The 26,147-nt window shown below is 53.0% G+C and overlaps 1 protein-coding gene across 2 annotated transcripts in view; it reads right to left on the reverse strand.

The window, feature by feature from the left end:
* Positions 1-26,147, reverse strand: part of BMP7 (bone morphogenetic protein 7) — a 94,885-nt gene that overhangs the window by 18,854 nt on the left and 49,884 nt on the right. For both annotated transcript variants that reach the window (XM_044918630.1, XM_021677894.1), the window contains exon 3: positions 11,568-11,716. In XM_044918630.1, the coding sequence (XP_044774565.1) occupies positions 11,568-11,716 (149 nt within the window). The remainder of the gene's footprint in view (positions 1-11,567; positions 11,717-26,147) is intronic.

Below are 26,147 nucleotides of genomic sequence, written 5' to 3' on the forward strand. Positions count from 1 at the left end.
GGCTCTTGCAGCTGTCAGGACAGCCAGGTCCAGGGACCCACAGCCTCAGCAGACCAATGGGTGGACGGGGGGAAAGAAGAGGAACTTCAAGGGGTTTAAACCTACAACTTCCACCGACCACCTTGTGTGGGCCAAGAGAGGTAAAGTTGGATGCTGGGATCTCGATTGCCTCATCTGTAAATTGGGGATGATGCTATTTGTCTCACCCGCGCCCCCTTTCCTTGGTACCCAACCCAATTTTCATTTCAGCCTCTGTGCCTTAGCAGACCCCACAGGGGTGGGCCTGTGGTCTAACGGACAACAACTAATCCTCTAGCTGCAGTGATTGGCTCAAGGACGGACACAGGACCCAATGCAATCAATGAATGGAAGAGAGGTACCCTGGAAGTTTCTGGGAAAGAAACTTCCCACTTCAGCATTCGAAAACAACCTTCTCTCTCCCTGGACAAGATTGAGGGAGGAGGAATGGATGGAGCCCCAGAAATGGCCACCAACCAGAGACCACGAGATGTTTACATTTTCAAATGGGGCTGATCTGGTGGAAGGAAGAGCAGAGAGACAGATGCGGAATTTCTGGTGACGTCGCTGAGCCACTGGATCAAACCAGTCCTGAAGCTCGTTTCTTGCCCCAACCACCAAAATGAACAAACCCCTGTGATTGTTTAGTCCAAGCCGCACGCATGTGTGTCTACAAAAACACGTGTGTGCAATTCCTCATAATTGGGACGGTTACTGCTGTTTCATATAAACCTGGCTTTTATGCAATATACCGTGACATCTTTCCACATCAACGAAGCACACTGACTTCATCCCTCGTGGCCACAGAGGAGTCTCGCATCTGGAAATGCCTTTACCTTATCCTCTCCTACCAACGGACACTGAGGTTATGTGTCCCAGGCTTGAGCAACTACCTTGTTATTGACCCCTTAGTTCATTCAGCAATACTGACGAACACCTACTGTGTGCCCGGCTCTGTGAGAGGTACAACAGTGAGCCAGAACAGCCCCCCAAAGCACCGCTCCCCCCCCCACCGGGGAGGGAAATAAGCTCAGGGATGCAGAGTATTGTGATTGATGGTGGTGATGGCCACGAAGTAACTAGGACCGGGTCGGGGGCAGGGACAAGGGGGACTGGTCAGGGAAGGCTTCTTAGGCACGGGGGTTCTGGAGGAGGAATGTTCCGCAAGGAAGGAATGGCAAATGCCAAGTCCAGGAGACAGGAACACACATGGTGTGTTTGAAGAACAGGGAGGAGGGGAGTGGAGCTGGAAAGAGGGAGGGAAGGGGGGCTGGTGATGAGGCTGGGTCACAGAGGGCCTTCTTGGGGGCTCTAGATCACATTCTAGGTATGACGGCAGCCACAGAGGGTCTGGACAGGGGAACATGGCCAGACTTCTGCGGTGAGAGACCCCCTCAGGCTGGTGTGGGGGGCAGATGGTGGTCCAGAAACAAGCCCCCTCCCACCAGGCTCTCCTCTAGACCCTCGCACTTTGGGTGGCCTCTCTGGGCCCTGCCCACGTTTTGCTGCCCTCCCACGAGCCCCACAATTCAGGGCAGGGTGGTCCCCTCCACCCACTGCCCCAGCACAGGACAGGGTTCTAAGACTGGCCACAGCACATTGACCCAACAATGGTGGCAACACAGTGGCTGGTCCTCGGCCGCCGGCACTCAGACCACTGGGGGGCACTGGAGGATGTGCACACGTGTCCCAGGAGCACCGCTCCCCCGGAGTCCTGACGACCACAACTGTCTCCACACATCGCTAAGTGTCCCCTGGGAGGCCACACATCCCAGGTGGTGAGCCACGGCTTGTCACACCCCTCCCTAAAACAAGCGCCACTCCTGGACAAACACACAAAGGTAAGTCCTCACAGTCAAGTTTTTAACTGTAAAACGCTAGAGACAATGTGGCATTTTATCCAAACAGTTAGCGGACCAGGCACCTAAATAATTCATTCATCTTTTTACAAATATTCATGGTGCACAGGCCGGGGCCGGGCACTGCTCTGTACCCCGGGGGTTACACCCAGAGCCCAGGGAAGGAAGCGCAGAACCAGATACAGTGTGATCACATCTTGGAGAGAAGAAATTTAAAGCATATACCAACATATGAGAGTATGTATATATGTAAGGTTTTTTCTTTTTTGTTTTAATACCCCCAAAAGGGGCCAAGAAGCATTTTACTGGAGGAGAGGACATGTGGGTTGTCTGGCAGAAGGATTCTATTTCATTTTATGATATCACAGGGTATTGGCTTTACTTAGCACGTGCAAGGGCAAGTATCTCTTTTGATGGTGTGTATCTAAATGTCCAGGGTGAATATCACCGAATAGGGAGCCAGGCCACATGCATGAGGCAGAGGGCTGGAGGTAGGAGTAGTAACTGATCGAGGCAGGGAGGAACAAGAAACATAATACTTTAACCATAAGGTCTGTGTCTTCAGGGAAGTTGGAAAAGATGTATAGTCTAGCTAAGAATTAATAGGTTAAAAAGAAACAAACCCACCTGAAGATTTGCCCAAGAACAGGGTTGCCAGACTTTGCAAGTAAAAATACAGGATGCCTGGTTGAATTTGAATTTCGGAGAAATGAATAATGTTGGCAGTATGTGGGACATACTTACACTAAGTAATTATTTGTTGTTTAGCTGAAATTCAAATTTAACGGGGTGTCTTGTATTTTAATCTGCCCAGAGGTGCTCCTCAAGTGAGGAGAGAAAGGTCTTCCCGATGTAGCATTAGATCTGATCCCCCTGTTGGCTGCAGCAATACGTGATGGACGAAGGCATCTGGTCTACCCGGTAGGCAGGTGCGTGGGCTCAGGGCGATGGCTTCGCTGCTTTCTTCCTCTTTAGTAGAACACATGGCTTGCCTCTTTGTGGGATGTTTTAATTCTGTTTTGGTTTTGAGTTGGTTTTTTTTTTTTTTTTAATTTTAGTGCTTAAACGAACATCTTGAATACAGATGTGTGAGTCTTCACAAATGTATAGACTGATGTGATCACCACTTCAATCAAGATGCAGAATGGCTCCAGCGCCCCCCAGAACTCCCCTGTGCTGCCTTTTATCTCAGTGCATTGAAACTGGAGATGTCTCTGCTTCCCAGGGACATGTATCAAGGTCTGGAGACATTCTGGGGTTTTACGACTTGAGGGAGGTGCTTGGAGAACCATCTAGTGGGTAGAGGTCAGGGATGGTGCTAAACATTGTATGGTGCTCAGGATGACCTCCCAACAGAGAAGGAGCCAGCCCCAGATGTGAACAGTGCTTTCTAGACCTGTTCTTGCCCCACTCCCACCCTCTGGCAACTAGTGACTTGTTCTCATCCCCATAGCTTTGCATTTTCTCGACATTTCATGTACGTGGACTCTCACTGTCTTCTGCTTCAGCTTACTTCCATCTGGACGTCTTTGAGATTCGCCTCTGGGGTTGCATGTTCCAGTTGCTCATCTCCCTGTTGCTGAGTACTATTGCATAGTATGGATTTGATCCCGTCGCTGAGTAGTATTCCACGGTATGGCTCTAACCCAGCTTGTTGATCCACTCACCTAGTGGAGGACACCTAGGGGTGCCTCCAGCTTGGATGGTCATGAATATGAGAAACATTCACCAACAGGGTTTGCATGAACCTACACTGTCCTTGCTGTGATGGAAAGCAGAAGCGAAATCCTTTGTGCTGCTCATTTCCCACAGCCTTCGCACATTCCACGTGTCCACCTGTTCCCAAATCATCACACCTGCTATCTGAAAGGCCAACAAAGCTGTCTGAGCAGGCTCTGCTCCCACTCCAGAGCTGAGTGGGGAAGGCCCAATCCTAGAAGCGTTCAGTGAGGCAGAAGCGGCTGGCTGTGGCTGCACATGCCATGCCCAGCCCCTTTGTCCCTGGCCCTCCTCCATACGAGGAGGCTGCAAACAGACACTTCCTAGTCTCGCATACAGCTCGTTCTAGGATGGGTGCTGCAGGCTTCTCAGAGATGCTCTCCTCCCTAAAAAGGCAGGCAGAAGGAAAGAAGATCCTTTATCTAGTCCACCTGCTTCCTTCCTCCATGCTTGGGGATGTGGAGGCCACCATCTTGCCAAATGTGATGTGATGAGTCTCAGGACACAACGTGGGGCCAGGAGGGAAAAGATCTTGACTGTTGTTGATTCTGCCAACCCAGGGGTTGGCAAACTATAGCCTTCAGGCCAAATGCAGCCTACCGCCTGTTTTTGCAAATAAAGTTTTATTGGAACCACCTTGCACATTGGTGCACATATTTACCACCTGCTTTCATGCTCTAATGCCACAGTTGAGGAGCTGTGGCAGAGACTATCTGACCCACAAGGCCTAGAACATTTACCATCCGGTACTTTATAGGAAAAGTTTGCTGACATCTGCTCTAACCAACCCTGGATCCACATACTTCCAGACTTGTAAAGGAAACCATAACTGCCCCGAGATAAGGCACCTTAATTGTCTGTTATTTGCCCATGAAAGTATTCCTGACAGAGTTGGTTCTACCCATTGTTGGCTCACAATAAATATGAGAAACCACCATTACTGAGCGTTTGCTCTACGCCAGGCACTGTGCTGAGCCCATTCCTCCTCAGGTAGGCCTCCTGACCCCACATTTACAGATGGGGAAGCCGGCTCGAAGCTGTGAACTTAACCACCAAACCATCACTGAGTCCAGGTGGATGGAAACACAGGAAGGAAAAGATTGCTCGGGCGTGAATGTGGGCAACCTACAGAGCCTCCACACTGTAGGAAGGATTCCCCAAGGCATGAGGAGGAAGGTCTTCCAAGAGGTGAGCCAGTGGGTGGTGGTGTGCAGGACTCTGGGCGTGGAGGACAGGGACAAGCCCGTGCATCAGGCCACCGTTGGCGGGTCCTGGAGAGGCAGGAGCAGAATCAGCAAGCCCAGCCCAGGGGAAGATCCGAGGGAGGGGCATGGAGCCCAAATGGGGCCTCTCAGGAGAGGAGAGAGCACAACCCAATCACAGAGAAGGCGACATCTTCGTTTTCTCGTGGCTTCGTTTTCCAGGCCCAGAGCCACTGGATCCCCCGTGGAGGCCCACAGCAGCAGAATGCTCTTCGCCGATTGTACAAAACACATTAATTCCGGCCACTTGTCTCCGTGGACCAAGGCCCAAGTGACAGGTGAGAACGTAGTTAACACTTGTGACATCTGCCTGGCCCCAATGACCCAGTGTTGTCCCAGTCACTGCTGCCCACCCAGCCCGGGAAGGACCCATCCCAGCCTCTGGGTCATCAAGGCCTCCTCCTGTCTCTCACTCGGCTTCTGAACAAACAGGATGTGAAGCAATCACAAGGGTGACGGCACCTTGGAACCAGCTGCGCGCTGTGGGCGGATCACTCGCCAACCTCAGCTTTACGGGGCTTGGTCTGCACAGCTGCCCTGGGCGAATGGCTCACCTCGCGGTCCCGTCCCAGCCGCCGCCGCCACCGCCGCCGAGCATCACACCGGGACAGCAGATGCCCTCTATCCTTTAAATGCCTTGCAATCCCATTCAATCCCGTCGGAGCTGGTGAAGAAGAGGGGCACGTGCTCCCGCACCCGAGGAGAGAAGCGAGAGGCTCCCTTTTCGCACAGACATCCAGAATGCATGTGTGTCTGACTTCAGGAAGCAGACAGGGGGCGGGAGCGGGGAGACCAGGCCTCCTCATCTACGGGCAGCGGCTGGAGGCAAGGAGGCCTGAGGGGGGCAAATGAGGCCACCAGATTGTCTTCTTGGATTAGAGAGGTCGGGCTTTTCGACACCGCCCTCCGGAGCCTCTGAGTGATTTCTTCTCTGGACAAGGGAGAGGAGGAGGACCCTAGAAACTAGGACAAGAGGCTGGAGTCCTTGTCTTGGGAACAAATGACCAGGTGTTTGCACGTCTGCAAGGACAAAAGCGTCTCAAGCCCGAAGCAGTGTCTTCGTCTGCCCGCAGCTTTGGGACGGAAGGTGGCAGTGGAAAAACCATGGGTATGGATCCAGAGAGCAGCTGGAAGCCCTCCTGAGAACCCCAGAACTTGTCTTCACAGCCTCCTCCCTGACCTTTAGAACACGGTCTCGTCACTGTCCACCTTCCGACGAGAACGTGGGCAATGTGATGGCAAAATCCTTCAGGCCCTACCCCAGTGCCTACAACAATCTCAGGCTCATCAAATGTTTGCTGAGTGAAGAAATGTGTTTCCAGTGCAGGTGGAGGGGCTCTCGACTATAGGAAGCTGGTTCTAACACCCAGGTGCTGGGGCAGGGAGAGGCCAGCATTGCTCCCTGGCCTGGGACGCAGGACCCGGGGCCATCCTGTCTGCAGGTACAGTGCCCAGGCCCATGGTACTTTTAGGGGCCCATGAAAATGTTTTCATTTTTAATCCAGCCAGGATTATATTCATCTTTATACCAACATGGTCATAAAACATCATTTTTACTTTTTTTTTTTTTTTAAATGGAGGGAGGAGCCCACAAAAGTCAAACGCAGCCCTGGCCACTTCTGTTGGTCCTGCGGGAAGCACATTGGCCTCTGGGTTCTTTCTCAAACCCTTTCCTTCCCAGGCAGGAAGCAGGACGCGGTAGGGTCCCGAGCTGTCTGTTGGCAGGGCCCAGCCATGTACCTGGCAGGCGCTCATGGAGTACACACTCCCCAAGCCTGGTCCCTGCGGACCACATTCCTCGGAAGGCGTTTCAGCGAAGAGCGAAGTTGGGGGACTGGAGTCAGAACCAGCGGTGAAGCCCAGGTCTACCCAGGGAACTGGGCGACTTCAGGCAGGTGGCTCCCCCTTCTCGGCCTTGGTTTCCTCGTCTGCTAATGTGTCGATGCTAACAGCCGCGCTCCCTGGGCAGGTCCCCGAAAGCACGAAGCTCGTCAAAGGCAACCATGACGATCCCATCGAGCGTGCAGGGAGCATGGATGGGGTGCCAGGCCCAGGGCTCAGCATTTCACAGGAATTCACTCTTCTGCCCGACCATTATTGCGCCCATGGAACAGAAGGGACAAGGCATCGGGAGGCTGGACCCGCTGCCCAACACGACATGAGGCTGCCCGAGGAACAGGGACTGGGCTGCTGGCTCCGGGCGGGACCCGTGTGGGTCTGTCCCTATTCTGCACGGGAGCCTTGAGCCAGCAGCCTGGCCTGCAGCGACGGTTCAGGCCTCACCGGCACCACGGGGACAGCCCCCTTGTCAGCTGGCTAGCCCTCCACCCGGGGGGAGCCAGAACGCGTCAGCACCCCTCCATTTGTGCCTCCTCTCCTCTCCCACCCGCCCCTGGAGCGCAGAACACCGCCTGTGTGGCTTGGGGGCAGCTGCCTCTCCTCTTGCCTTCTGTACAAAGGGAAAGACAAGTAGACGCCAGCCCTCCTTCCCACAGCGTCCTGTCATCGGATGAGACAACGCTCCCCAGTTGGCTCCCGATGAGCCACAGGTGCCCGGAGCGTTTATGGGCTTCTCCCCCGCACAGGCACGCTCTGTGCTGCTCCCCAGGGGCACTAACAGGAAGGCGCAGCTGGAGGGAGAGGGAGGTCTTCCTCCTGGGTGGTCTCAGGAGGGATTTGGAGACCCGCTGAGCAGGAGGCTCCCCTCGCACCAGACCTAAACCTTCTCAAAGAAGATCTATGACGTCTGTGCCTCACTAGGATGGAAGCAAGCTCACCAGTACAACTACCATCAACATGCCCATTGTATGGGTGTGAAAACTGAGGCCTCTTGAGAGGGGACAGGCTCCATATTCCAGCAGCCACCTAGTGGCTGCAAGATGCTGCTAGGGTCTGGACAAGGATCAGACGCTGTACCTGACTCGGTGCCCCTTCTCCTTTCCTCCCAGGTGGGCACTGGGGGCTGGGCAGGGGTCACCGCCCTGGAACTCGGCTTGCCCAGGTGCTGTAGGCAGCAGCGGGGCTCACTGAGTTTAGGTGAATGCCAGCAGGAGCCCCCGGGGCAGGGGCCCGGCTGCTTCTACAAGAAACACAGCTGTGGTGTACCAGCAAACGGAGCCCCAAGTCCACGGACTCCCCAACAGGCTCTGCTGGTCTTTCACGGGTGCGGGCATTTAACATGGTGGGGTGCTCAGCCTGAGCATCATCTTAGTAGCAGGTACCCCAAAACACGGGGCATGACTTTGCCAGCATGTCAGCACTGGGCCAGGCCCCAAGTTACTCAGGGAGCTCGTGAGAAAAGGCAGCTTCCTGGGCCCAATCCTCAGGGACTCAGCATCAGTGGGTCTGGGGTAGGACCTGGGAATCAGTAAGTTCAACATGCCCCCCAGGGGATTCTGAGGGACACCGGGGTTGGAGGGAAAGCAACTGCATAGCCAGGAGCCCATGGTTTCAGAAACGCTGGGCTCACTTGTTTTTTATCTCATTCCCACAAAGACCCGAAATTCATACCCCCCAGTTAGCCATTGTACCCTTTATCCTTCTCTGATGGTCTGAGTGGGTGGTCCTTCCCTGACCCAAGCCACCAGGCCAAACTTGCTTCCTGGGCATGCACAGTGCCTGGACAGAGCAGCCAAATCCCTGGGTGGTGGCATCCATACCCAGCTCTGGGTGCCCCATCTGGGAGGGGGCGGGAGGGGAGGAGACAGGCCCTGAGTCATGCGTACAGCTTCTGATCCTTGCCCGGACCCTGGGTTGCATCTTACGAGCACTAGGCTATCCTCCCCATAGATGAAGAGGGGTCCCCAGGTGGCTGCCAGAACATGCAGCCGCACACCTGTCAGGGGCCTCCTGTCCCGTGAGGATCTTACTGGTAGCATCTGCCTTGTGGCTCATGGTGGGAATTACAAGAGATCATGGCATAAAGCACTGACTCTGGGCTCAGTGGCTGCCCCAAGTTGAACAATTAAACTCTTCACTTGCATGAGCTCATCTGATCCTTCACCACCACCCTGGAAGGTGGAAACTATTATTAACCCCACTTTCCAGATGAGGGACATTAAGTGACTCACTCTGGATCATGTGGGTAGAAACAGTAGAGGTGAGGTTTGAACCTGGTGAGTCTGGCCTCCTGGGCCCAAGCTTTAACCATCAGGCTGTGCCATCTCAATGAGTGCCAAGCCTTACCTGCATTCTGGGGGGAAGCAGAAGCTGGAGGAAATAAGGGCACAAAGCCCCAGACTTTGGGGGAGAAAGGTGATGGCAAGCCTGACACTAGGGGAACTGGGTTGGGTGTCACTTAAGAGAAAAACCAAACTTGGGCCACCCCAAGCCAGCAGGGCAGACAGGGCAGAGAAGCACAGACCCATCAAGGTCAAGCTGGAAGATCTAGACAATATCCACAAGTCCAGGAAAATGGTCACTCTGAAGAGAGGAGTCAAATCTACCGTAGCCCCATTTTTACTTCATCTCCAGTATGTTCCTCAGGAGCTTGTAAGTGAAAAAGAGAGTTGAATGACTCTATTGTCAAGTAAGTTTAGAATTCCTCTATGCTCTATTCCCCATCAGGAAATTCACAACGGATGTTTGCAAAATAAAGGTTCTGAGAAGTCCTGCAGAGAAACCTGCTTAGTTTATCCAACCTGGCCTTTCTCACACTTAACTGATCATGAATGCTTCCCTTCCCCCGGGACACCCATCGACACTTCATGGGACACAGTTTGAGAAGTTCTGGCATACAAGAGGGATTGCACACTTTGTCTATAAATAATCATCTGAAAATAATAAATCTTTTCAACTTTGTGGACCACAGAGTCTCTGTCACGACTACTTAACCCTGCTGTGATAACACAAAAGCAGGCTTAGACAATACGTAAATGAGTGAGTGTGGCTGTGTACTAATAAAACTTTATTGACACCAAAAAGTGAATTTCATATTATTTTACATGTCATGAGACGGTCTTCTTCTTTTGATGTTCCTCCCCCATTTAAAAATGTGAAAACTATTTTCAGCTCACAGGCCACAGAAAAACAGGATGCAGGCTGAATTTGCCCCTTTCAGGAATTTATCCCAGAGCTACACTCAAGTGGACAACGACATGTGCACTGAGGTTTTCCACTGCAGCCGTGTTTGTAAGAGCAAAGGACCAGAAAACACCTACACGTCCTTCCCGGGAGGGCGTGGATAAGTCAGGAGCAGTAATAACAACACTAACACCATTAATAACAGAAGCAACAGCCCTGGTTCAGGGCGTGTTTCCTGGGCATCGTGTCTAGACTCAGCCTCTGTTTCTCAACGCATGGCCCGGGACGAGCCGCCTCCATGGCAGCCTCCCCTCCACTCCAGACCTGTTGAATCAGAATCTGCATTTTAATGAGATGCCCGGGCGACTCCTATGCACACTAGGGCACTGTTTTAAAACTCCTTCTGTATTAATGCCCCCTACGGCCCTGTGTGTTGGAGACAAGGAGGCTCTGGAAGGTTAGGGAATTTGTCCAAAGTCACACGGGGAATGAGTGGCAGGCTACATTCACTCCGCACGTATGCGAAAACACAACAGCCCCCGAGCAAAGAGGGCAGCTCGTCCACGGCTGCAAAGGGCCAACCTTCAAGGTAAGTTGTCAGGTGAAAAAAAAAAGCAAGGCAGACAACACCATATACACTATGTCACTACTTGCGGGAAGAATAAAATAAAAGCAAAGCAGAATCTATGTGCAGTTGTTTAAACACCCAGAGGGCATTTCTGAAAAGACAGCCAGGAACGTGGAAACAGCAGGTGCCCCCGGGATGGAAGCAAGCAGCTGAGGCGGCGGCCCCGGGGAGAGCTGCACCCTTGCACGCATCTGTAACTTGCCTTTTAAGCCACTGGTAAGTATTACCTATTCTAAAGTCAGTGTGTTTCTAGTTTGGGTTTTTTTTCCTGAAAGCTGGTGTAAGGAAGAAGCTACCCACTCCAAAGCGATCCCCCACTTAATAAGAAGCACGCTTTGGGGGCAGGCGTGCGTGCAAGCAGTCCCACCCTGGTTCCCACTCGCCTTCTGGCCACCCTTGTCAGAGCAGGCGGATGCCCGGCAGAGTGAGTGGGAGGCACAGGGAGACGCAGGCCAACAGTGGACTTTCCAAATATTTGGGACTCAGAACCACATCTGGGGTCACTTGGGAGGGGCTTCGTGCCTTCCTTGCACCCGTGTCGTGGTCCTTAACCAGGGGCAGTTTTGCTCTGCAGGGAACATTTGGTAACATCCGGAGACATTTTTGGGAGATGCTACTGGCCCCAGTGGGTAGAGGCCAGGGCTGCTGTTAGACATCCGGCCACGCACGGGACACATGCCCTATGTGTCCAGGTTGGGGTGCCTGGGTCAGCACGTCTCAGGTGGCCATGTGTTCCGCCATCACCTGGGGCCCCGGTTGAAGTGCTGGTTCTAACGTAGCAGGCCTGCATTTCCAAGAGGATGCCAACCCCGCTGGTGAGGGCCTCACTCTGCGCAATCAGGCCTCGCCCAACCCGGCTACGGCCAACTGTGTAATCTTCTCTTGCAAAGGGGGTAGGTGCTACTTTGGCTTGGGATCGAAAGGCTGGACAGTGGGTACTGGCTGGTGGGGGCTGGGGGCCCTGTTTTGATGGAAACAAGCACGAGCTTGCTGAGCTCCTACACGAACCCAAGAGCACAGGCTGAGTCGGACCCAGTGGGGTGGTGGCCGGAGACCTACCGTCCAAGGTCTCCACGCAGAGCTGCAGGCCCAGATTGTGCCGTGGGTTGACCACCCAGTGATTGCTGGTGGCAGTGATGTCGAACACCAGCCAGCCCTCCTCCGAGGCCCAGAGGGTGCGGCTGTCCAGCAGGAACAGGTCTGACTCCCTGCAAGAGAGGAGGGGAGACACAGGCCCCAGGTCAGCAGGTCATGGCTCCATCACCCCGTCACCAGCCAGCCGCTGTTGGAGAGAAGGACCATGTGGAGTAGGGGAGGTAGGAGGAGGGCCACCAGGCCCCCAAATGTGGGTACAGCAGAGCAAGACCCAGGCCTGGAGACCTCTTAGTAGCTGTGATGGGAAAAGGGAGTGTGTTAGTGGCATAAAGAGATCCACACAGGGGACAAGGAGCTGCTCCGAAGCAAACTCACCCTTCACACTTGTTAGGGGGGCACACCAATGGGATAGGGGGACAGGAAGGTAGGAATTTACAGCCTCTGTGTTGCCGGGAGTCTCAGGGAACAGAAGCCCACATTTGTTAGATTACTCACCATGTGCCAGGCACCCCCCCAAATATTCTACACACATCATCTCATTCAACCCTCACGACCCTACAGTGTAGGGATATTATCATCTCCCCTGGCTATGGTAAGACCATGACTTGCCCCAGGTCATTTAGCCAGGAAGTTACTGAGTTGGGGTGTGAGCTCAGGTAACTGAGCACGAGTGCAGATGCTCTTCATTTCCATGCCATGCAACTTCTTCATAAGTCCACCAAGTATTAGGAGGTGAACTCCTAGACTGACATTATTAATAGAGATAAGCCTTTAATCCTCTCTTTCTCACATTTTGCAGTAGCAAAATGGGTAAAACGACAACTGATGTTGTAGTGGATGGACAACGGATGGGTGGATGGATGGATGGATGGATGGATGGATGGATGGATGGATGGCTAGGTGGATGGATGGATGGGTGGGTGGGTGGGTGGATGGAAGAATGGATGGGTGAATGGGTAGCTGGATGGGTGGATGGATCGGAGAGTAGATAGGTTGGTGAATTTTTACCTCTGGTAAAAGACAGCAGAATTCTAGTATACAAGGTCTCATAACATCTTGGGCAGTTTTACTTATAAACATTCAAAGTTTCAATATTTTGAGTCCTTCAATAATCAGTTAAAATATTTGAGCCCCCCACATTGTGCCAGACACTGGGGTACAATGGTGAACAACATCTAACCAGCCCCTGCCCTGGGGCATTGACAATCTCCATCCCATCATACCTGGAATGATCTAATTTTCCTGGGAATTAAGGTGAATTTTCTCTGACTATTTATGGAGCACTTACCGTGTGTCAGGCTCTGGGTTGAAATGCCTGACCAGCGTTATGTCAGCACTGAGTCCTTACAACAACTCTGTGAGGTGGATAATATTACCTGGGCCATTGTGCAGACCCCAAAACTGAGGCTTAGAAAGGCACAGTTGTTTGCCTGGGGTTATTAGGGGTCCCTGTGTGCTAAGACAGAGCCAAGGCAGAACTGAAATCCAATGAGACGGCCTGTAAGCCCAAGCTTGCAACCACATATGAACACAGTTCTTCTGGACACTATCTTTGCTCAGGTGTGACTATCATCATTTCAGAGCCTTTGGCAAATCAAACTCATTGTAATATAAGCCATTAAGACATCGGCTGGAGCCGAGGAGCAGATGCCCCCTTAGATGAGGCACATATCTCTTGTTGGCCCCCAACCCTGATTCTCCTATCACCAGTCATCCCCATTCATCTCTGTGGCCTGGAGACTCCACGTTTGTGAGGTTGCCGAATTGTAATTCTGCTGCATGCCATAATACACTGACGTTTACCAGTCCCCTTCATGTGTACAAGACTTGTGAGAAGGCACGCAGAAAATAAATGAGTAATTTTAGCCAGTGTCTCAAATCTCCTTGAACGCAGAACCCACTGGAGTTGTATGGGGAGAGTCACGGATCCTCAGAGGGGCGTACACAGGGCTGGAGAACCAGCCTCAGATAGAGCAGGAGCCAAGGCAGGTGTGAGGATGCAGGGCTGTCTCATCAAGCACAGCTATCGAAGGCAGGAACTTGGGTTCCATTTCTCTCTAGGCATCGCTCCATCCCAAAGCCTGAGAGCAGAGAACCTAGCTGGCTTAGTCAAGGGGGTGCCCAGCCCTTGGCCATGGGAGGGAAGGGATGGGACAGCATCACCGGGACCGCAAGATCGAAAGAGGGGTTATCCACATCCACGTCCCTGAAAATCTCACTTTAGGTGATATTCAACAATGGCCAGAACCTGATTCAGAAAATGCCGAATTATATTACGCAATGTGTGCGAATGAACCATGACTGGGGATCTCCTAGCCAACAAAACGTAGCTGCAGCACAAGACAGTGCGTTGTCTCCTTGCCAGCCCCTCTGAGCTCACGCCCCCCTCCAGCACGGAGAGATGATAGAAGATGATAGAAGCAACGATGGCTTTTTAGAGCCACAGAGGATACCGAGGACCCTAACTTGGACTGTCCTGTCCCAACGGAATAATAACGAGATGGTCTTTCACGACCACCTCTCTTCCACTTCTTCCCTGGGCCCCTGGACAGGCAGTTCCAGAACTGGCTTGGGGGATGGCTGCACAGATTTTCAACTTACAAACAAGAGTTTCCTGCTGTCCCCGTCTCCAGTTTGCCCTGATGACTGCCCTGGCTATGGAGCGCTGCAGTCAGCAGTCCACAACAAACAGCAGAGAAGAAACGCCACTCCAAATCCAAACAGCTCCCCCGCTCAGACAGGCTCCCCGGGCCCTCGTAGGAAGCGTCCACACCACAGCACAGAAATCGCCAACCTGGGTGGTGACTTTGCTGGAAAATGTTATTTGCAGAAAAATGTGACCAGATATCTGGATAAGCCCTTATGGGCAGTAAAACAACAAACAGTAACTTGGGGCCCTCGAATAGTGAACGTCTTGCCAAATGATACCAAACGTTCTTATTACCAGCTCGCCTTGACTTATCCCGTGAATCAGAGGGAACACACCAACTCCCCTCCCCCCAGCCTCGGTCTGGGTCTGTTCTGGGCCTGCTTGGAAGGAGCAGAGGCGCATTTGAAGGCACCGGGGCAGGAGAGCCTTGGAGAGGCGGGAAGAGCGGGATACTAAAACGGGCTTTGCTTCTGCCCCGAAGGTCTGGGCATGAGGTTGGCCCACATGAAGAGGACAATGTAGAAATGACTCTGCAACCAAGTCCACGGGGACAGGTGGGAGAGTGGGCTCTTCTAGCTGCCACCTTGAGCATCTCATTAGAGCACAATGGTTCTTACACAGGGGAGGACATCTGTGACATGTTATTTACCTTGAACACGCTGGCTTCCCTGACCCAGCCCGGGCGCAAGCAGAGGTGAGAAAGGCTCAGGGTGACGGTCCCCCAAGGAGCCCGACAGCACTCCCCCACCCTCAGCCCTGCTGGAACTCCAAGTGCTTCCCTTGCGTCAATTCTCCAGGGTCCCCAACGGTAAGACTGTTGTTCCCATTTTACAGATGAGGATGGGGGGCTCCAGGGAAGTGAAGCCAACTGTCTACGCTCAGTGACCTTGTAAGGGACAGAACCAGGCGCAGCATCGGAAGTCTGACCCCAGAACTTGAGCACGTGAGCCCTGTCACTTCCTTAACTCAGCTCTCACCAAAGGACAAGAGACACAGGAGGTGGTTGGATCCTACGTAATGCCTATTACTGTCACAATGGTGTGTGGAGCAGAGAAAATACTAGATAGGTATGAGATCTGGGGGGGTGGGGAAGAGAGGAGAGTAGGTCGAGCCAGCTGATTCCTGGGCCTGTTTCCTCCTCTGTAAAATGGGGATAATGCCACCTTCTTCAGCAAGTGCAGAGACCCCAAGGGAAGACCAGCTAGGCAGCAAACTCTCAAGGTTCCCTGGGGCATCTCTAGAGTTTTCCCTGGCGCACATTCCCTGCTAGATCTGTTTGGGCCCCCATGTTATGTGACCTCCCCAAAACCCAAGAGTCAATAGTCAATAGACTACCTATCCATTCAAAGAATGTTCACTTTGACTCCAAAGTTCATCCGACAAGTATACTAGGATGTTCAGAGTCATAGACTTTCTGCAAATAGGGCCACCCGCAATTCCTCCTACCTCGGTACCCACAGGCAGCTCTGCCATAAATCAATGGAGTCTGTTCCCCACGTCTGAAGTCCAGGCTGACCTTGCACCTTGCTGTGACCAGTAGGACCCAGTGGAAGTGAGGCCCAGCTCTGTCCGAGGCTTAGCAGTTCTGTTTTGGCTCTCTGGGAAGCTAGCCATGGATCAAGAAATCGGACTGCTGTGCTATAGAGAGAGACTGCATGGCAGGGGGCAGAGACCATGGGGCGAGAGGGTCTAGCAAAGAGAGAGACAGAAACCAAGCCAGCCCCCAGCTGAGCTGTGAGCTTCATCAGTGACCACGGCAGACACCGTAGAAAGTACAAGAACCACCCAGCTGAGCCCTGCCCAAATTCCTGAGCAACAAAATGACTGTCGATTTACACTGTGTTGTGGGTAGTTTGTCCATCACAGAGACAGAACCCAAACCATAGTTGTACTGTTTATTGCAGAAAAACTGAAAACCATCTACTAAGAGACACTAAGACATGGTGGTGTGCACAAACTTCCATATAAATCAACACTTCTTGATGAGGGGGAGATAGGGTATCAAGCGAAAAGGTGTTATAAAACAGAATGTGAAGTGTGTACATTTCTGGAGAAATACAAAATGCTAAAAAATGGTGAAAAAAAGAAATAGAAAATTTCAGCCACACAACATGCATTAAGAATTGAAATAGAAATGAAAAGCCTTTCTCACCCCCCCATTCCTAAATGGCTTTGTACTGTGTTTTTACCAAAATCACCAAATTATCAACAGACAATTCCTGCCTATACAAATTGGTCAAGAAAATGGGAGAAGACAAGGTGGGAAAAGCTAGTCCACCATGGCCTCCAACAACGGACAAGGCCAATGTGAATAGACATCTCTATAAAGATATACGAATGGCCAGTGAGCCAATGAAAGGAAGGCCAGCATCATCAGCCACCAGGGACTCAGAACCACAGTAAGATAGCACTTAGCACCCACCAGGATGGCTAAAACCAAAACAGACAGTAACAAGTGTTGATGAGGATTCACAGTAACTGGGCCGCTCATACACTTCTCATGGGAATGGGAAATGGTGCAGCTGCTTTGGACAACAGTCTGGCAGTTTCCCAAAAGGAGAAACACAGAGCTACCATTTGAGGTAATTTTACTATCCAACAGAAAAATGAAAAATAGATCCACGCAAAAGCTTATACACAGATGTTCATAGCAGCATTATTCATAATAGCCCCGAAAAGCGGAAACAACTCAAATATCCATCCATTGATAAATGGATAAACAAAGTATGGTAAACCCACACAACGGGAAATTATTTGGCAGTAAGAAAGAATGAAGAACTGAAACCTGCTACACCGTGGATGAACTCTGACATCATTATGCCGAGTAAAAGAAAGCAGACCACATACGGTGTGATTCCATTTATATGAAATGTCCAGAGAAGCAAATTTACAGAGACAGAAAGCTTAGTGGTTGCCAGTGGCTGGGAGGGGGCGCACGGGGGGAGGGTGGGTGCTAATGGGCACAGAGTTTCCTTCTGGGCTAATGAAAATGTGGAATAGTGGTGATGGTCACATAGCTCGGAATAGACTAAAACCACTGAACTGTACCCTTTACAAGGGTGAATTGTACAGTATGTGAATTATGTCTCAATAAAGCTCTATTTTTTTAAATGGATAAAGCCCACTGAAGCCTAAAATACAGAACATAGAGCCATTATGCTAATAAGATGTGTTCCCCCCTCTGCACATGTTCATCAATAGCGTCCCAATGCAGCGGCCCCTTCTATTTCTGAAAGAAGCAAGATTGACGTGGGACAGCCTATTCCCATGTTCCACCCGATCTGCATTATGACCCCGGGGGAGGGGGCTGGCCCGGCTCTCAGCCCCCTTCCGTGGGTGTGGACGACGTGCCCGCTCATCCAGGCTCACAGAGGGGCCACCGAGCTGGGACGCAAACGTGGCCTCACCTCACGCTTCTCCTGCTTCTCCCGAGGGAAGCAGCAGTAGCAAGATCCCGAAGGTCAACTGCTCCCTCCTGAAACCCAGGTTGCCCTGAAGCCCTGCTCTCTGTGAGGCGTGAACCGCCGGTGACCCCAGCGTCGTGGCACGGAGGGGTGTTAATATTTAACCACCAGCCTGGGAACAGGGTGGTGCTGGGGCCGGCGGCCTCCTGCTCCTGGGGACAACCCTGGGAACCAGCTGAAATCTAACCAACAGAGAGAAGCCGGAGGACCGCATGCCACCACGAGAGCTGCTTTCCAGCGCCTCACAGCCCCCCTTCCCTGGAAAGTTCCACCCCGCTGGAAAAGTGGGTATTTTTAAATCCTAACGTGGGAAGGTGGAAAGTGCTTTTTTTTGTAGCCCTCTGGCTCCTTAGAAACGATTCAGAGACTGTGATCTCAAGGGCCTTCACCACGACCCACTCCCAGAGCGGGATGATCCCATGCAGGATGTGGGGTGCCACCCCCAGACCAGGGCCTCTGGGAGATCAGCGCGCCACACAAACGCAGCCCCAGACAGGACAGCCCTGGAACCGGCAGACTGGCCAGCTTGGAAGTCTGAGGGTTTCTCCGGGCCAGTGCAGGAGCTACAGGAAACAGAGAGCCCAGCCGCGCCCCCCCCCCCCACCCAAGTGCCCAATGCCTCATCACTGGAGAGAGCCTCCATCCCACAGCCATGTGCGGACGATGCCTCCTCCCACCTTCTGCCAGCAGATCCCAGCGATCTGGGGTCTTAAGAGCTGAATGGGGCCTTGGAAATCTACTCCCGTGGCTTTAATTTTCAGCTCGGGAGGCCAGACCTTGTGCACGGGCCACTGGTGGCCACATGGGGAGAGCCAATTCTGGGCCTCTGTCTCGGGTGGTATGATGGAAAACACTCTCGCCATCCTGGCCTGAGACCCAGCTCAACAGTTGTCCCCCGCCCCCGGGGTCCCTCAGACACAGCCCATCGCCTTCAGGGAGCTGGGGTTTGGAAGGGCCACATCTGGAGGCACCAGGGTCTCTGCAGGAGGTCTAGCTGGCAGCTGGGGGTCCCAGCACCAGAACACTAAGGCCTGGGCCACCAAGCTCGAGTGAGGGACATTCTCTCACCTCATCCTCCCTCCTCCAATGGTGTACATGTGGTCACGACCCCCACTTTATAGACGAGACAGTGGAGGTGCAGATGAGTTATGAAAGTGTCCTCAGCCAGTGAACGGCAGGCCCCAGACAGGAAGCCACACGGAGCCAGCCTTCCCATTGGGACCCCCAGCCAGGAGTCCTCCCAGGGGTTAGAGGACGTGGAGAGAATCCAGGAGAATGGGGCTAGCTCCGTGCCAAGTGACCCCCATCAAAGAAAGAGAAATGAATTTCAGATTATGTGGTGGGCAGAATAACACGTGTGCGTGCGTTTCACGCACGCATGTGCACACACACACACACACACACCGGAAGTCCACATCCTAATCCCCAGAACCTGTGACTTGTCGAGGCAAGAGGGCCCTGCAGATGAGATTTAGGTGGCGCCCTGTCATCACCAGGGTCCCTACAAGGCAAAGAGGGCGACAGAGACAGAGGTGTGAGGATAGAAGCAGAGTCACAGGGAAGTGACTGCTAGCCAGAGGGCATGAGCCAAGGAATGGGGGTGGCGTCTGGAAGCTGGAAAAGACAAGGCAACGACGGATTCTCCCCTGGAGCATCCAGAAGGGGCTCAGCCCTGACACACCTTCAGATTAACTCAGTGAGATCCATCTAGAACTTCCGACCTCCACAGACGTAACATAGCAAATGGGTGCTGTGTCAAGCCACGAAATTTGTGATTTGTCACAACAGCCATAGGAACGAATGGAGTTCCATTCCTGAAACCAACCCTGAACACCCCTAGGTCCCAGGCACTCTGTGAGCAGCCAGAGATGGAGCTCTGACTCCAGATGAGCTGAACACATCACACAGTGAAGGCTATTAGACCCCGATCTGGGGGCATGAGGTGAGGAAGGAGTCCTCCGGGGCAGCAGAGGAAGGAAAAGCACTCAAGTGTCTCCTGAGGCAGGTCAGAGGGATGCGCAGAGTTAATGAAGCCAGGAGGGCAGGAAGGGCATTCCAGCAGAGTGTGCAAACCAAATGAGAGAGGCGAGGGGAGCCTGCAGCCATGGGAAGGTTCTGGGCCGAAGCACAGCTGGGAAGAGTCTCCAGCAGGGGTAACCTGCAGACTCCCCTCCCTCTCCTCTGCTCTGACCCTCACCCCCACCCTCTGGCTCTCTGGAACACTGCAGGGCTGGGCGCTTTAAAACTCTGCACACTGTGAATTGCTGCGGGGCCTGGAGAACATGCCCCAGAAGACAGAGAGCAAGAGTGAGTGCAGTGGGGAAGCCCCAGCTTTCCCGGGCTGACGTGATGTCACGGAGGGGGAGCAGGCATGCTGCTGCTCAGCTCAGGATGAGTCAGGCTGGGAAGCCAGCAGCCCCCGTGCACCTGGAGTCCGACCAGCACGCAAACACCAGGCCCGCAGGGGAGCCAGGAACGAGATCAAAGGGCCCACGGAGGAAGTCGGGTGTGGTGCTGCGGGGAGTGCCCCTCCAGAGCCCCAGGCTGGGGAGGACCCAGCCCAGGTCCCCAGCACCCCACCTGGGGCTCCAGGAATGCCATGCCCTCTACCAAGTCACCCGAACAGGCCCTGGCATCCCTGGAACAGGAAGATGAAGTCGGGGAGGTCCAAGGCTTTTTTTAAACACACTTTCTTTAAGACTACGCATATCCAGGAAGGCTAAAATTAAGTCATTTGGGAGGAAGGTGGAAAAACACACAAAGAAGCATGATACCCTCCACCCACGGCCAGAGCATGAGTCGCCAGCCCACGGTTTCCCCACCCCAGGACCATCTGTCTGTCTGCCTCTCTCTCTCTCCCTCCCTCCTCCCTTCCCACCCCTCCCCTTCACCTGGGCATTCACAGGGGTCAACAACACTCCTGTCCACAGTCCAGGAGGCCCCTGTTGTCAAAAGTCAGGAAGCAAATCAGCAACCATTAAGGTCAGGGCCTCAGTTTCCCCATCTGCAAGAGGAAGGGTTTGGAGTTTACCAAGTTCTCAAGAACTGCCTCCATTAATCGAATACCCAAGAGAGGAAAATGAGAGGGTCAAAAATTAAAAGGCTCTGTATTCAAATAAGGGTAGAATGCACCACATCACTGCTCCTTGAGATATTTCATAATGTGCATTAGCTCTTTAAAAGCTCTGAGAAGTCCTGCTGCAAAGAAATGTCTACTCTGGCTTTGGCATGTGATAAAGAGGCTCTCAAACATGTGTGTACACATGGGTCATGGGGGCAGGAGGTGGACAAGGAGGAGCACAGCTAAAAACAGAAGGTTCTCCCCTATCGGGGATACAGCAACCAGCAGAGAAAACAATCAGGAGGTCTGAGTGGAGCCCAGGATCCTCCTTGTGAAGAAGCCTCCAGGTTGGTCCTTGGGTCACACTTTGGGTGGGCAGGGACGTGGGCATTATAACACAAGGCTTTGGGGTGCCTGGGTGGCTCAGTCGGTTAAGCGTCTGCCTTCGGTTCAGGTCATGATTCCAGGGTCCTGGGATCGAGCCCCGCATCGGGCTCCCTGCTCAGCGGGAAGCCTGCTTCTCCCTCTGCCTGCCACTTCCCCTGCTTGTGCTCTCGCTCTCTGTCAAATAAATAAATAAAATATTTAAAAAAATAATAACACAAGGCTTTGGGTCTTAGGAAAGTTAAATCCTAGTGGAGTGACCCTGGGCAAGCCAACTTCTGTCCTTCAGGTTCTTTTTCTTATTTATAAAGTGGGTTAACTATGAGGATTCTTCTCAAAATGGATTAAATGGGATGATACAGTCATGAGGCCAAGCCAGTGTCCAAGGCTCGTGGCTCCAGGTTGGAGCAGACCTCAAAGTCAATGTGAACCTCTGCCCCCCTCCAGATTTAAGCTACTCCAGCCCCAAAGCAAGGAGCTCACAACGAAGTTCTGACCCTCACTCAAGATGCAACGATCTTAGAGCAGGCCTGGCTCATGACACCAGGAGCGCTTGCTCATTCACGATACCTGAGAGGCAGCTGCTGTGGTCCCTATCCACAGGTGGGAGGCTGGGGCTCAGGGAAGCCAGCAATGCTTCTGGTGGTGAAGGACCCCAGGGGGTCCCACTCCCACCCTCCCTGACCCGACCTCCCCTGTCCCCAGGAACCTGCGAGGCCTTTCAGAGCCTCCTATCTGAGTAGATAACTGCCCTGCCTTCAAGCCTTTATTAGCTCTTAGAATAAAAAGCCCAAACTCCCGGGTGCCTGGGTGGCTCAGTCGGTTAAGCGACTGCCTTCGGCTCAGGTCATGGTCCTGGGGTCCTGGGATCGAGTCCCGCATTGGGCTCCCCCTGCTCTGCGGGGAGCCTGCTTCTCCCTCTGCCTCTGCCTGCCACTCACCCTGCTTGTGCTCTCTCTCTCTCTGTCAAATAAATAAATAAAGTCTTTAAAAATAAATAAATAAATAAAATAAATAAAATAAAAAAGCCCAAACTCCCTAACGTGTTTCCCCTGCCTCCCTGACACCCCCTGTCACCCCACATTCCTCCTGCCGGCCCCCCTTCAGGCTCTCGTCTATGCGGGGCCACAGCCAACCACAGTTGCCACCTGCTACATTGTTCCCGGTCTTTTCATCTCCATCACATCTGTTCCTCCTTGAGCGCCCCAGGGAAGCTTCCAGCAACACCCTGAGGGGCACGTTGTCCTTAGACACGCTCAGAGCCTCTCCTTTCCAGCGCTCAGGCTGGTGTTTAAATTTGTTTGCAGAGTTCTTTGGGTTTTCCTCTTTCCCAACCAGATTCTGAGCTCCTAGGGCCACAAGAGCGAGGCCTGCTTTGCCGGCCGCTGGGGTAGCCCCAGCCCCTAGCACACAGCGTGGCACACAGTAGGTCTCGAATACCTGCTGAGCGAACGTGCTGGCGCCTTCAGACCACTGCCACCAGCCCAGGGGGGGCTCTGGATCACGTTCTGTCGTCTGTGTTAGTTAAAGAGCAAAAGCTCATGTTTTTGTTTTTCAAATGACTCTAGTGTTTCCAGCAGTGGATTCACCCCCAGTTCCCGGGGCCTCGGCCCACTGCTCCCTCCTACCCCGGTGCCCCCTGGGGTGCCTGGCCCCACCACCGGTCAGTCCCAGGCCCTGCACAGCCCACCCTCCCGGGCTGCCTGTGTCCTCGGGGGGCTGCCGGCTGGCCCGAGCAGACCCCCGCGGGAAGCTGCCGGGGACGCGGGCTTCACCTCCTCCATGCCTGCACCCTCAGCAGCAGCAGCACCAGCTCCTTTATCGGTATGTGTCCAGGGGGACCAGGAGGACACGGACGGCCAGGAAGCCGCAGCTGGGAAGAAAGCCAACGGCAGATTTACTTTTGGACCCGACTCTTGTTCCCCTTTGCTTCCAGTTTCCAGGGTTTGGGCTCCCGAGTTTCCGGAAACTGGAGGCCCTGTTACTCGGTTCAACCGAGGCACAAAGCACATCGACGCCAAATGACAAGAGGTAAGCCGCGCTGGTGACATCAATCACCGAAAGGCCTCGGGGGGGGGCCCAGAGAAACTGGGCCTGCTGGGGAGCGCCGTGGGGCTTCGGAGGTGGCTCTGGAAACCCACTGCTGGGCGGCTGCGTGCATCTGGCTTCGTGGAGGCGGGCGGGCGAGGCGCCACGGACGGCAGACTCATCTTCTGAGCCTTTCCCTGGTTGCCCCATTTCCTCCAGCGCCAGACCAAAATAGAATGAGGTCAATGCTGCCTCTTCCACGCACACTCAAGGAATAAACAAACCAACACAAACACAGCTTTCATGCTGGGTCATCTTCCCTACCTTTCTTTCTTTCTTCCTTTTTTTTTTTTTTTTTAAAGAACCACAGGCTGTTTTAAGATTCCAAACCCAGAGGCGGAAAAGTCAAGTGAAGCAGGCAGTGAACGGAGAAGGGAGGTGAGCCTTGCAGCTGGGTTTGCGGAAGAAACAAGGATCATGATCGCCAAGGTCAAGGTTTTCAGAAACAAAGGTCAGATCAGAGCGCCTCGATGCAGAGTGGGGCGGGGTGTCTCGGACTTCACTCTGACCGCGGGTCCTTCAACGGAAGAGCGGTGGCCAGAGGGAAGGCTGAGGAGACAGCTCGCTGGGCCTCACGCCACCGAGCCCCCCCAGATGGCGCTGCCAGCTGGGCACCCCGTCGTATCTTCCGTCGTATTTTGGGGACCCCCCAGAGGCAGATCCTGAGTCAAGGACTTAAATGCAAGTAGCCTGAGAGGTGCCCCCCACCCCGCCCCGGGAACCACCTGGACTTGAGGGAGAATGCGAGGCAGGGATGGAAAAAAGCCCAAACAGGACACTGTGTGCATCTGGGGCTCACACCCTCTGGGCCCCCAGGACGCAGCATGAACACCACTCCACGCGGTGCTTCCCAAGGTGACAGGAAGCTGCAGGATTTATCTATCAGTCCCTGACTGCCAGCAGCGGAGGGCTGCTCCCGGGAGCCTTGGCTCCTCCATGGGCTGCAGACATTCCCAGGGTCAGAGAAGACCCTCGGGCAGATGAGGTCAGTGCCGGGTGGAAGCATCCGGGTCTGCGGCCACCTCACTGAGGAGGGACGGAGGCTCTGTCTGAGGCCACAGCTGGTGAGGCCAACACGGCAGGAGTCATCCCCACCCAAGGTGGCCAACAGGGGCTGGAGGAGAAAGACTCAGGGCAGGGACACCCACTCAAGACACCCATGGCCATGGGCCAGCGGGAGAAGACAGTGATGAAGAGGAAGGAAGCAGCTCCCTTTATTGCCCAGGAAGCAAGACTGTGGGGGTCACCGGTTCTCCTGGGAATTCAGGGTCTGGAGATGCACCCCAGGCCCTCTGATGGGAAAGGGATCTGAAGCAGGGCTCTGTTAGCAAAAGCTTTCCAAGGAGAATCCCCATTTCCTTTCCTTTGACAATAGGTTTCTCTGGAGGCTCCTGGTTCTGACTCTTAGTCCTATCTGCCTCACAAACCACCCTGCCCTCCCTCCTCCACGCCCCCCACCCGTGGGCCCAATCCCTGAGTCAAAGGTTGAGTGCAAATCCCCAACCTCATGACATTGAGGGGAAAAAAGAAGTCTGCTTTTGGACCTAGGTATCATCTTTCAAGAGTCCTTAATTAGGCCCTAAAGAAGAGTCAGAAAAAGAAATCCTGTTCCTTAAAAGGCTCTTATAATCTAGTCTTCACTCAAGAAGCAAAACTGTTTGCTCTGTGCCAGGCACTGGAGGGATGGTGGTTGAAAGCCCCAAAAGTTACAAGGTGCTCCAGGCTGAGGACCTAGTGATCTTGACTCCCAGCTGTCCAGGTTCAAAAGGCAGTGAGACCGTGCCATGATGGGGGTCTGAGCTAGATTTTAAAGTAGGCAAGGTTGTGGGGGCACCTGGCTGGCCCATTCAGAGGGAGCACAAGGCTCTTGATCTCGGGGTTGTGAGTTTGAGCCCCACACCGGGTGTAGCCACGACTGAAATAAATAAACTTAAAAAATAAACGACAAAGAAAATATAAAACTACAAAAAGAGTCAGATTTAAAAAAATAATACTAATAAAGTAGGTAGGGTTGAGACAGACTAGCAGTAGAGGGAAAGGGTTATGTACAAACACTCTGTGAAAAGCTGGTTGAAGGGCAAGGTCATCAAAAACAAGCGAAGTCTAAGAAACTCATAGGAAGAGGTGCCTTAGGGGACACGACAAGGAAAAGTCATGTGGCGTCCCGGATGGGATCCTGCCAACAGAAGAAAGACATGAGGGTAAAAACAAAAGGAATCTGGATAGATTACTGACCTGAGCTAATGATAATAATGCGTCAACGTGGGATCATTTTTTATAGCAAATGCACCATACTAATGTCAGATGCTAATGGGGGAAGCCAGGTACAGTGAGTATGGGAATTCTCTACTATCTTCTCAATTTTTCTATGTCTAAAACTTCTAAAAAAAAGTCTCATAATAAAAAGTAAGTTATATTTTTTCAGAAAGTTGGTTTGGGGGTATAAGTGTGAGAATCAAACTGGAGTAGACTGGACAAACAGGGAGATGGGCTAGAAAACAAGATGTGTCCAGAGCAAAGGGGTATGCAAATGCCAACCTGGCCACACCAGAGGGCATGTGTGTATGTGTGTGCATGCATCAATGTGTGTGTATATGTCTATGTGTTTTGTGTGTCTGTGTCACATCTGTGTGCATCTGTGTGTGTGCATGCCTGTGTGTGTACATCTGTGTGTGTGCATGCCTGTGTGTGTATGCATGCCTGTGTGTGCGTGTGTGCATGCCTGTGTGTGTGCATGTGTGTGTGCCTGTGTGCATGTGCACGCCTGTGTATGTGTGTGTGCATGCCTGTGTGTGTGCACCTGTGTGCGTGTCTCTGTGTGTGTGCATCTGTGTGCGTGCCTATGTGTGTGCATGCCTGTGTGTGCGTGTGTGCATGTGTGTGCGTGCCTGTGTGTG

This window comes from Neomonachus schauinslandi, chromosome 10 (assembly GCF_002201575.2).
Source record: "Neomonachus schauinslandi chromosome 10, ASM220157v2, whole genome shotgun sequence".
Lineage (NCBI taxonomy): Eukaryota > Metazoa > Chordata > Mammalia > Carnivora > Phocidae > Neomonachus > Neomonachus schauinslandi.